At 34.4% G+C, this 12,422-nt stretch overlaps 1 protein-coding gene across 12 annotated transcripts in view; it reads right to left on the bottom strand.

The window, feature by feature from the left end:
* SENP6 (SUMO specific peptidase 6) overlaps positions 1-12,422 on the bottom strand; it is a 113,484-nt gene that overhangs the window by 43,174 nt on the left and 57,888 nt on the right. For all 12 annotated transcript variants that reach the window (XM_009242011.4, XM_063724873.1, XM_063724874.1 and 9 more), the window contains 3 exons: positions 9,242-9,539; positions 5,816-6,045; positions 2,018-2,185 (listed from right to left, as the gene is read on the bottom strand). In XM_009242011.4, coding sequence (XP_009240286.4) covers positions 2,018-2,185; positions 5,816-6,045; positions 9,242-9,539 — 696 coding nt within the window. The remainder of the gene's footprint in view (positions 1-2,017; positions 2,186-5,815; positions 6,046-9,241; positions 9,540-12,422) is intronic.

Genomic DNA, 12,422 nt, shown 5'->3' with positions numbered 1-12,422 from the left:
TAAATATAGTAAAAAATTTAAAACCTGTTTCTCAGATTAATCATAACTTGGCAGATAAATCATTTCACTACAAAACATAAGGAAGTTATGTTCAAGAAGAAGAAGAAAATATCAAATCATCTTTTTATTTACACAATCTGAAGAAGATACAGATCCACTAATTATTCTTCAATGAAGAATGCCCTTTGCGAAAAATCTCATGCTACAAGTAAGGTTAATATCACACTGCAAATTTCCACATTATATTTTTTGGCTGGAATATTTCATTTAGCATTATAATTTTTTAAACTGACACATTTTATGTTACATACACTGCCTTTTATTTTTTTAACTAAATTTACAAAGTTTTTCTTCACTGTAGCAAATATAACCTATTAGAAAAAATTCATCCAAATTTTAATGTAGTTCTTCATAAACAGCTTTAAGACTAAATATGCAACTTTCTAATTAAATGTCTAAATCACCAGGAAAACCTTACTCATCACACTGAAGAGTTATAAATAACAGCATTAATGTAGGAGAAAGCCATAAAAGTTACAGGGCACTCCTGAAAATTTTTGAGGTGCAAAGTGACACACAGTGACATTTTTGTTAATTGACAGAAACCAGGAAAGACAGTCTACAGTATGAGGGCTGTAACAAAACACAAATTTCATAAATCCCTAAAAACACTGAAATATGTTACAACATTATTGGGCAATAAAGGGTAGACAATTTATATGTAATTTGCTTTGAATCTCCAGGGTACTTCTGAAACTTTAGTTTTTAAATTGTGAGAAGCTTAGGGTTTTTGATGGAAAAGAAAAATTTGCTGGATTCCCATAGAGCTGTGCTCTGCTAAGAAATCAGGTTCACATTTCATTTTCTCCTATAAACAATTTTTTTCTTTTGATCATATTGTATCCTAGAACCATGAACCTTTACCAGAAAAGAAACAGTTATTATTCATTACGTTAGATAATAAAATACCTTACAACTTTCCTGCTGTGATATAATTATTTCTCTCTTTTTTTCTGTTTTTTGAGACAGTCTTGATCTGTCACCCAGGCTGGAGTACAGTGGCGCTGTCTCGGCTCACTGCAACCTCTGCCTCCCAGGTTCAAGCGATTCTCCTGCCTCAGCCTCCCGAGCAGCTGGGACTACAGGCACACGCCACTGCCCCTGGCTAATTTTTCTATTTTTAGTAGAGATGGGGTTTTAGCATATTAGCCAGGCTGGTCTCAAACCCCTGACCTCGTGATCCAGCCGCCTTGGCCTCCCAAAGTGCTGGGATTACAGGCGTGAGACATCGCGCCCGGCAATAAGTTCTGTTAAAGACAAGTGCTTTATGTAAAAAGGACAATATTAGTTTGAAAGAAGAGATGGAAACAAATAGGGACATCAAGTTAAGGCATTATAAAATAAAGGCTTACAGAACACATACAGTGCTTTACAATTAATCTAGCAACAATGTTTAGAATACATTAGAGAAAAAAATAATGACTAAGAAGGCTACTTAAGGAGATTATATTAAAATTTCAAACAAAATAAAAACCTGGATTGGTGGCAGAATAGTAAGTACACAGGTATGATGGATAAGATAAAGTACACAAAGTTCTTTGGGCAGCCATTATAGTACAATAATCTATTTCTAGGAGTCTCGGTGCTATAATACATTTTCCGGCAGACCCCAAAGCTTCTGGAATCTTCATTCACTCACCACAGTTCTTTAATATATTCTTTTCATGCACTTAGCTGGCATGATACTAAAACAGTAACATATTGGAAGGTTTTCTAACTCATTGAAAGTTTCATGCACTAAGCTGGCATGATAATAACATATTGGAAGGTTTTCTAACTCATTTTAATGGTGAGGAGCTACTATTTATATACTCTTAAAGCAATGTGAAATCTTGAACTAATTTTGATATTCTATTAAATATTTTAACTTATAAATTTTAAATATTATATATTAGCTTTACCAACGGAATTTTTAATGTTATAATTGGTATAGTAAAGAGCTTAAGAATGTACTTACAATTACAGGCTCTATTAACAGCCGGAAGAGTGTTCCTACTCGTATACTTCGACAGTTTAAAATGACACTGTCAAAGGAACTTTGGCAGCTTAAAGCTAAAGGACCTAGAGGTTCTTGAGAAAACACTTTACGACGTTTTAGAGGTGTGTTGATAATAGAATTGCCAAACTAAAAAGGAAAAGAAAATGTTCACTTAATAATTTACTAAAATAAGGCTGCACACTAAGTATAAACATATGCAAAGACCCAATATAAGAAATGTAAATATCACAACATAAAATGGATTTCCCTTCAACAGTGTTAGATAAAATTAAAATTCATGGTTTTTATATAACAGTAAATCCTTGTACCTTATTTAGCTATACTTTGGTTGTTATTTAAATTTGAGTAATAGTATGGCAGTCAGGAATAGTACTCTGGGAATCAGACTGCCTGGATTCAAACAGCCACACCACCTTTTAAAGATGTGATCTTGGCCGGGCGCAGTGGCTCACACCTATACTCCCAGCACTTTGGGAGGCCGAGATGGGCAGATCATCTGAGGTCAGGAGTTCGAGACTAGCCTGCCCAACACAGTGAAACCTCGTTTCTACTAAAAGTACAAAAAAATTAGCCGGGTGTGGTGGCAGGTGCCTGTAATCCCGGCCACTCAGGAGGCTGAAGCAGGAGAATTGCTTAAACCTGGGAGGTGGAGGTTGCAGTGAGCTGAGAACGTGCCACTGCACTCCAGCCTTGGCAACAAGATCGAAATTCCTTCTTAAAAAAAAAAAAAAAAATCTGATCTTGTAAAACTTAACAACTTACGTAAGTTTTGGTTCCCTAAACTCTAAAATATGCAGAGTAAGAGTACCCACTCAACTGAGTTAATGCATAAAAAGCAGTTTAGCAGAGTGCTTCATGCACAGTAAAATGCTGCTAGTTATAGTGGCAGTGATACTTGAATTAAATCAGCAATTCTTTAGAAAGCAAGCAATTTAGGGGAATTGTTATTTGCATTACAAAATAACCCTTCCTTATATATTTACATATTTTAAACTATTTTCCTCTGTTAAATTATGATTCCAGTCACTTCCAAATAGAAATTAATCATAAACACTTCATATAGGTATGTAATTTTAATTAAAAGTAATTATATTAGTATCTTTATTATCATCACAAGAATAAAACAATATCTTGACAGAAAATAAGGGAAAAGAATGTCCACCATTCCCATTATCCTTCTAAAGGTATTTCTACCATCTATGTCACAGAAAAAAAATGTATTTTAAACAAAATATGATCATATATATGACATAAAATCATATATGATTTTGTAAACTGCTTTTTCAGGCTTATTAACAGATTTGTCATTAATATTTTCCATTATTATTATTTTTTGAGATGGAGTCTCGCTCTGTCGCACAGGCTGGAGTGCAGTGGCATGATCTCGGCTCACCGCAACCTCCACCTCCCTAGGCGGTTCAAGCAATCCTCCTGCCTCAGCCTCCCAAGTAGCTGGGATTATAGGCACACACCACCACGCCTGGCTACTTTTTTTGTATTTTTAGTAGAGACAGGGTTTCACCATGTTGGCCAGACTGGTCTTGAACTCCTGACCTCAGTCAATCTGCCCACCTCGGCCTCCCAAAGTGCTGGGATTACAGGCGTGAGCCACCGCATCCCGCCTATTTTCCCTTATTATTAAAGAAACCTGTTAGAGAGATTTAAAAGTGTTTTGTTTTGTTTTTAGCTGTAGAGTTATATCTTCAAATGAGAGGTTATTTAGCTCACTAATAAAACAGGAAAGAGCTGCTCCAGCTGAATCTACAGTAAAGGATTTAGTCTAGAATTTGTATGGTCCACACCCTCCATGGAGCATCATCAAAGACAGTACACACTGAGGTACCCTTATGATTCAGTGTGCCAGTCTGAAAACTGCTCATCTAAAAATTCCATTACATGGAAATTCATCATTAATTTAACTGAACTCATATGCTGGACATCTAAGTTCTTTCCAATCTCTTGCGATAGCAAACTATTCTTCAAAGAGCATTTTTGCAGTCCAGTCAGTTGTGGTACACATTTAGAATTACTGCCAAACTGCCCTCAACAGTTACACCAACTTATACACTCAACATTCCAGTTCTCCAAACACTGATCAAGATTGAGACAATATCATAGTTTTAAAATTTTCAGCAATCTGAAGTTCACAAAACGTATTTTAATTTCATTTTCACTACTTTGATTACGATGTTTTTTTGAATTCTATTCATTTCCTTTCCTTATTTCCCTATGGTTTGCCTCTATTTCTTGATTTTTTAAAAATTAAAAATATATAAAGGACCACTTTAAACTTTGTCACATAGCTTACTATTTTTCCATTTGCATCTACCTATCAAACTGTGTTTAGAGTGTTTTGCTACACTGTTCTACTTTTCATTTAATCAAATATATTCATCTTTTCATTTACTATTTTTGCTTGTGCTACCATGTGGGAAAGGCATTCTGTAAGATTATATAAAAATATTAATCCAGCCGGGTGCAGTGGCTTGCACCTGTAATCCCAGCCTGGGTGATACAGCAAGATCCCCCCCCCTTTTAAATAAGTAAGTAAATAAATAAATTCATATATTTTTCTATTATCCTTATGATTGCTTTTGTTGTTTTTCATTTTTTAAGGTTCCCATCTTAATAACCAAGTATATATGTTCCCATATTTGTATCTGTACTCCTATGAACACTGACATGTATAAACACATATAGAATTTAACATACGTTTATTATTTTATAAAAATATTCATACCAAAGTAATATACACATATTTCTTTATTTTGGTATTCTCACATAACAGTACCATGCAGAAATCCTAAAAGTCACTGATATAAGTTCTAATTTTTATTTTCAATGGCTGCATCATATGGATATACCATAACTTCTTCAGCCATATCCATATGAACAGGCAACGATTTTGTTTGCCAATAATCATGTTTGCATATAAAGCTTACATACTGGGGAAGATGGAGTCTAAGGAATTAATTATTTGGTCAAATACTACACATTAAAAATTTTTTAATGGTCATTTTTACATTTCTTTCCCAAAAGATCATGGTAACTTTCTTTTCCATCAGCAAACTGGGAAAGTGTCCTTTCCCTTGGAGTCTTGACAACAGCACATATTAATTGATTTTGTAACAATTTTTAAAGTCCATTGAATACAGTTATATTTTATTTTTCTTAATTTGCACTTTTCATGTGGTAGTTTACCACATGAATTTTCTATTTTTGTTCATTCTTATCCTTTGTTCATTTTGTTTTTATCCTGTAATTTTAAAGAGTTCTTAGTCTATTACAGACATTAAAATATTATGTCATCTGCATTACAAATAGTTGTTCTAGATACATTGTCTATTGACATCGTTCATATTACCTTTTTCCATGTGAACTTTTTGAAATTTTTATAGTAAAATATAAAACATAATATAATGAAACATAGTATTATAGTAAAATATATCTGTTAAAATGACTTCTCTCCTCTGCTAGATGTTATAAGAAGTTTTTGTACATACTGACATTTTATTGTAAGGTTGATACTGTGTTTTCTTGTTGAATTTTTTATACTTTAAGCCTTAAGTTTAATTGAAACTTATTTTTGTATATGGCTTAATGTTCTTCCAAATAATCTCTCATGTGGTATTTAAGCCCCACTTAATGAATAATCCATCATTTTCTCCTGGCACTACCAAACTGCCTTCTAAAAAAAATTTACACCCCAAAATGGAGGCATTAATCTGAACAAATGTCAACAAATGTGAAAAGTACCTGGTCTTTCATTCTTGCTTTTCTTGGCAATGTAACTGTATTTAACTCTGAGTCTTCTGGAATGCTTCGTAGTTCACGCTCTACTCTGCAAGTATTTTCATTTAGCGCTGCTTCTACTTTTCCAGTGGATGGTGCAGGGGAAGAACACGCTGAATCAGCAGGCTGAGGAGATACGCTTTCTCTTCTGTTAGTTCTGTCGTTGTCATCATCATCATCACTGGACAAAATGACTAAAAGTATTTTAATAATTTATAATTTATATTAAAACTATAGTTATAATTTTATATTTCATTTCTGTCCATTAAAAATGCAAATAAATTACCAAAGTGGAAAATATACTAAATTTGCTTTGGACCTCCTCCAGATCTAAAATTAATAAAAATGAATGAAGATACAATCCACTCTATCTGATAAAAAGTTAAATCTGAAGAAAGCATTAAGACTTGGTATCTTTTAAAAAATATGATACAAATATAAAATTTGATTTTACAGTCCATCACCACTCAACCAAACAGCAATATCAGCAAGTTACAAGAAGAACAGTAGGTCTATTTCAGAGTCCCAAAAAATTCAAGGTGTAAAAAATAATTTGCATACAACTTGTTCACAAAATAGCATGCATTGTAAATATGTGTGAAACTCCATGTAGTCAAGTATATATATATAAAATATATATGTAAAATATATATAATATATAAAATATTATATAAAATATAAAATATAAAATATATATAATATATAATATATATAAAACATATAAAATATATATAATATATAATATATATATTATATATATTTTATATATTATATATTACATACTATATATTATATTATATATATTTATATATTATATATATTTTATATATTATGTATTATATATTATATATATTTTACATATTATATATTTTATATATATATGTTATATATATATATATATACTTGACTACATGGAGTTTCACACATATTTACAATGCATGCTATTTTGTGAACAAGTTGTATGCAAATTATTTTTTACACCTTAAATTTTTTGGGACTCTGAAATAGACTTACTGTTCTTCTTGTAACTTGCTGATATTGCTGTTATATATATATATATATTATATATAAAAAATATATAAAATATATATAATATATACATAATATATAATATATAATATATAAATATATAATATATATTTATATATAATATATATTTTATATATTATATATATACATATATATGAGATTCCATCTCAAAATATATATATAATATATATTATATATAAATATATATTTTTTATATATATATATATTTTTTTTTTTTGAGATGGAATCTCATTCTGTCACCCAGGCTGGAGTACAGTGGCGCGATCTTGGCTCACTGCAACCTCCGCCTCCTGGGTTCAAGTGATTCTCCTGCCTCAGCCTCCCCAGTAGCTGAGATTACATGTGTGCACCACCACACCCAGCTAATTTTTGTATTTTTAGTAGAGATGGGGTTTCGCCATGTTGGCCAGGCTGGTCTCGAACTCCCGACCTCAGGTGATCCACCTGCCTCAGCCTCCCAAAATGTTGGGATTACACGCGTGAGCCACCGCACCCGGCTGTAGCCAAGTAATTTTATCTCACACAGGAAGTTACTAAAATCTTAACTGGTCCTTGGAAAAAATCTGGACCAGTGCCTAATGTTCAGTAAGTCTTGTTGAGTAAATGGACGTGAGCAAGAAAAGACACTATGATGGTAATTTGCTCTTATACCTTGTACTCATTATTGAATCCTAGCAAATCTATCTCTATATCTTAATTCCACAAAGCCACTCACATTGTATTTGAGTCAAATACAAACTCCTTGCTATAGTTTATAAATTTACATAATCTGGCCCCTGCCTATTTATCCAATTTTCTCATAATATTCTGTTTTTGTCTCTTTATCCTCCAGGCACACTAGCCAGTATTTCTGTCCCTGAAACACCACAAGCTTGCTCCTGCCTGAATTCTACTTCCCTCAATATTATGCATTTTGGCCACCAAGTATTAGTTTAAATATCACTTTTTTTTGGGGGGGACGGAGTCTCACTCTGTCACCCAGGCTGGAGCGCAGTGGTGCGATCTTGGCTCACTGCAAGCTCCACCTCCTGGGCTGATGCCATTCTCCTGCCTCAGCCTCCCAAGTAGCTGGGACTGCAGGCGCCCACCACCACGCCCAGCTAATTTTTTATATTTTTAGTAGAGACGGGGTTTCACCGTGTTAACCATGATAACCCAATAAAGTAAGCACACACACAGTCAAATTAATTGATTTAAATTTTCTGTTGTTCCTTGTTGCGGATGTTCACTTGCTTATCTGTTTCTCCCTGCTACACATAAAGTATAAGAGAGCAGGGACACTGTCTTGTTCACTGCTATATTCCCAGGCCTGAAACAGCCTGACACAGAAAAAGCATTCAAAAGTCATGCGTTGACTTTATTAGTATTTCAAACACAAATGCTTAATTTTTACTGAGTAATGTACATGTCCCAGAGAAGTATCATCTCAGTATTTCTCTACCTGTCTTTTTAATTTTACTGTCCAGTCTCAAGAACAAATATTGAGCATGGTTTCTCTTTCAACACTGGTCTTTTATTAGCAGAAAACCTAACAGGCCAGATTAGACGATCTAAACAGATTTACATATATAGCATTTGAGAGGTGGGGTTTTGCCACTTACTGGTTATTTGGCTCAATTTCTCTTCTCTGTAGAATTAGGGACAATAAGGGTATCTATTTCACAGATTGTTGCAAGAACAACTGGTATGTAAAATGCTTAGCACAGTACCTGACATATATAGATGTGTATATATATACACACATACAGATGTACGTGTGTACATGTATATAGATTTTTTAAAAAAGGCCCATGAACTATATTTTTAATGAAAAAGTACACAAGTATAGAGTATACACACTGTATACTCTAGTCAACCAGTTCCCAATAATTTCTAATCTTTTGCTATTTATTATAAACAAGGACTGCATGCCATACACATACACACGAGTAAAAAGACAGGATACAGATTTACGAACAAATGTGGTAAGGATACCGTATGTCAAATATTTTATTGGGCTATGCATATTTTATGTTATTTTAGCCCCCCCACCCCCCCAACAAAAAAAAAAAAAACACTATCAGCAGGAAATATAACCATTTACAGACAGAAAGATTAAATTAACCTGGCCAAAGTCAGAATGCTGGTTATAACTGGCACTTCATCTAAGACCAGGGTCAAGTTCTGTGTGTGTTTTTTTTTTTTTTTTTAACTATTTAAGATGGACAGGATGAGAACAGGTTAGTTTTAAGCTCACACTTATATTAAAAATATATATGGGGTTGGGGAGAGTGGTTGTAAAAATATATCTGAAAAATACTGGATTGATATAAGCAATGTTAAAGGGAGTAAAATACTTACTTGGATCATTTAGGTCTGACAAACTTGTTTTCCTTTCTTTCAAGTTTGTGATTTTGGGTATTTTTGCCCCAGGTAAAATGACTTTTCCATTAGTCTGTAAATAAGTGTGTTTACTGTCATCACAATTCACAATAATATCAATTGGAACCTTTTCCACACTGTTGCCATAAAACTTCTTGGTTGTTAATCCTGTGTTTTGTGACTTCTGTCCTCCAGAATTCTGATGAATTGACGTTCTTAATAATGGTCCAGTAGACTCATTCAAAGTAATAGCTTGTCTGCAATTTCTTTGCAAATCCTTAGAAAAAAGAACACCACAACTTTGGCATTTGGTCTGATTTTCTTTTTCTTTTCCACATTTTGAACATTCACAGTGTTCAGAAACTTTATGTTCCAAAAGAACAAAAGAAATAAAAGATTTTGGCATTTTATTGCATCATTAAGGAATCCCCTCAAAGTCTCAAAATTAAGTCCCTCTCTTCCCCATCATTGCCATCATGGCTACCATGAGATCCTAAATAAGTAATGTTAGCTGGGATTTAATATCAAAATGCTGGAAGAAATTTTCAACACTATCTAGTCTAGCAGTCAGCTATATGTAAACTAACTCTGTCTCCAAGAATCTGAGGATATGATCAAGCTGAGTACTGACTGGCTCCATTACTTTAGTGTCCATAATAAAAGTAAAGAGGGCATATCTAAATGAAAAGAATTCCATGGAAAAGTGCTGTTTCCTCTCATAAAATTGATACTAAAACAGAAAAAACACATTCCAACTATTAAAATCCTCAATATTAAAATATGAAAGGAAGTATGTTCTGAGCTATTACCATATGCCTTCCATCAGCTAAGAAACATTTACCTTGGAACTCTGTGAGAATTAGTAAGAAAATGCAGATACACTACACTGAATAAGATAAAAAAAATTTTCATGATAAAAACTAGAGATTAACATTTTATTAACCTACTTCTCTAAAAATTAGAATCTCAATACTGCTCCGTTTTAGTAGAGAATACTGTAAAGTAATAAATTTTCATAAAAATTTTATGTTAAGTGTAGTTTCTTTTGGAAAACAAAAACTGACTAAGCCTGGACATGGTGACTCAGGTCTGTAAGCCCAACACGTTGGGAGGCTGACACAGTAGGACTCTTTAGGGCCAAGAGTTCAAGACCAGCCTGGGCAATATAGTGACATCCAATCTCTCCAAACAAAAAAAATTGAAGAAAAAAAAAACTGATTAAAATCTCATTCCCTGCTTTGGTCAGTAGAAGTGCAAGGCTTTTTACAAAATTAAATAATTCCAAATTACATATCACGTACTATCTGCAAGACTCTACCCATAAATAACCAACTGCACTTAATAAGTCTTTGAGACTATGTCATTTTTATTAAATATCCTAAAGATGTTAATCCCATTAAATTCACAGATCTTGCTTTCTTTTTCTTTTATTATTATTATTTTATTTTTTTTTTTTGAGAAGGAGATTCACTCTTGTTGCCCAGGCTGGAGTGCAATGGCACAATCTCAGCTCACTGCAACCTCTGCCTCCAGGGTTCAACAGATTCTCCCGCCTCGGCCTCCCAAGTAGCTGGGACTACAGGTGCCCACCACCATGCTCAGCTAATTTTTGTATTTTTAGTAGAGATGGGATTTCACCATATCGGCCAGACTGGTTTCAAACTCCTGACCTCAGGTGATCCACCACCTGCCTCGGCCTGCCAAAGTGCTGGGATTACAGGTGTGAGCCACTGCACCCGGCCCACAGATCTTGTTTTCTTACAAGTGGTACATAGTGTAGAATTTCAGAGACTATACGTGGAAAGAAAAAACCACTAACCTTGTCTAGGAATTAAAGATTACATAGAGGCTGGCTACAATTCTTTATCTCCACTAAGAAGAAAGTAAGAACAATTGGCATAGGAATAGAGTAAAAGAAGGAAGACTTCTATTAAAAAACAATTATTGCTGTGTTTAATACCTAGGTGATGTGATGATCTGTGCAGCAACCACCACGGCACACGTCTACCTATGTAACAAACCTGCACATCCTGTACATGTACCCCTGAACTTCAAAAACAAACAAACAAACTGAGGTTTTCAGTGGGCATGTCCAGTGGACGAAAGATGTTGTATTTAGGGAGGGGCTTTCCTCCTCCTTTACCTAGGCTAAGCAGTAGGTGGTATCAGCATGGCCCGAACCAAACTTAGGTTGGCATGGCAGGACATTATCACATAAAGAAAAACTAAGCTAATAGTTAAATACACCAGGGGTGATGGGAGTCAGGTTAATCACTTCTGGAGAACGGAGTTACAAACATGCAACGTGGGAAAAATTAAATAAACTCGGTGTTGGACTGGAATTAGAGTTATCAGTGTGAACTTATGGATTCTAATATAGATTAAATATTAATACACACAAATGTATTTCTTAGCTTTGTCCACTGAGAAGGCCGAGAAACAATAATACCCATGTGAATGAACATAACTAGTGCCCAAATACGTTCCCTCCACTTAAAGGAGAAGATATTTCCTTCTCCTTGTATGCATGGCTCCTCGGAGAAATGAATGACTCTAGGGCTGAGACAGAAATACAAAATAATGGCCGGGCGCGGTGGCTCACGCCTGTGATCCCAGCACTTTGGAAGGCTGAGGTGGGTGGATCACGTGAGGTCAGGAGTTCAAGACCAGCCTGGCCAACATGGTGAAACCCCATCTCTATTAAAAATACAAAAATAAGCTGGGTATGGTGGCAGGTGCCTGTAGTCCCAGATACTCAGGAGACTGAGACAGAAGAACTGCCTGAATCGGGAGGTGGAGGCTACAGTGAGCCGAGATCGCTCCACTCAACTCCAGCCTGGGTGACAAAGCAAGACTCCATCTCGGGAAAAAAAAAAAGAAATACAAGATAAGTTAAGACCATCTTGTTATACTAAAAAGCACAGAAGTGAATGTCATGAATGTCTTCAAAGAATGATAGGGACATGTCAGAAAAAACAGAGGCCAGCTTGAAGGGACTCACATGGAATCTGGGATAATTGAAGCATCAAGGTAAGTCATGAAACATCAGGAAAGTTACAGACTATAACCCTTTTGAGTAAAGTAACTATTCATATGTACATGCTGATATAAATGAATATATAAATGTGGGATAAGAAATACTTCTAGCTCATGTTAGAAA

Source organism: Pongo abelii, chromosome 5 (assembly GCF_028885655.2).
Source record: "Pongo abelii isolate AG06213 chromosome 5, NHGRI_mPonAbe1-v2.0_pri, whole genome shotgun sequence".
NCBI lineage: Eukaryota > Metazoa > Chordata > Mammalia > Primates > Hominidae > Pongo > Pongo abelii.
The sequence above is the reverse complement of the archived record's forward strand: the minus strand, read 5'-3'. Positions and strand labels throughout refer to the sequence as shown.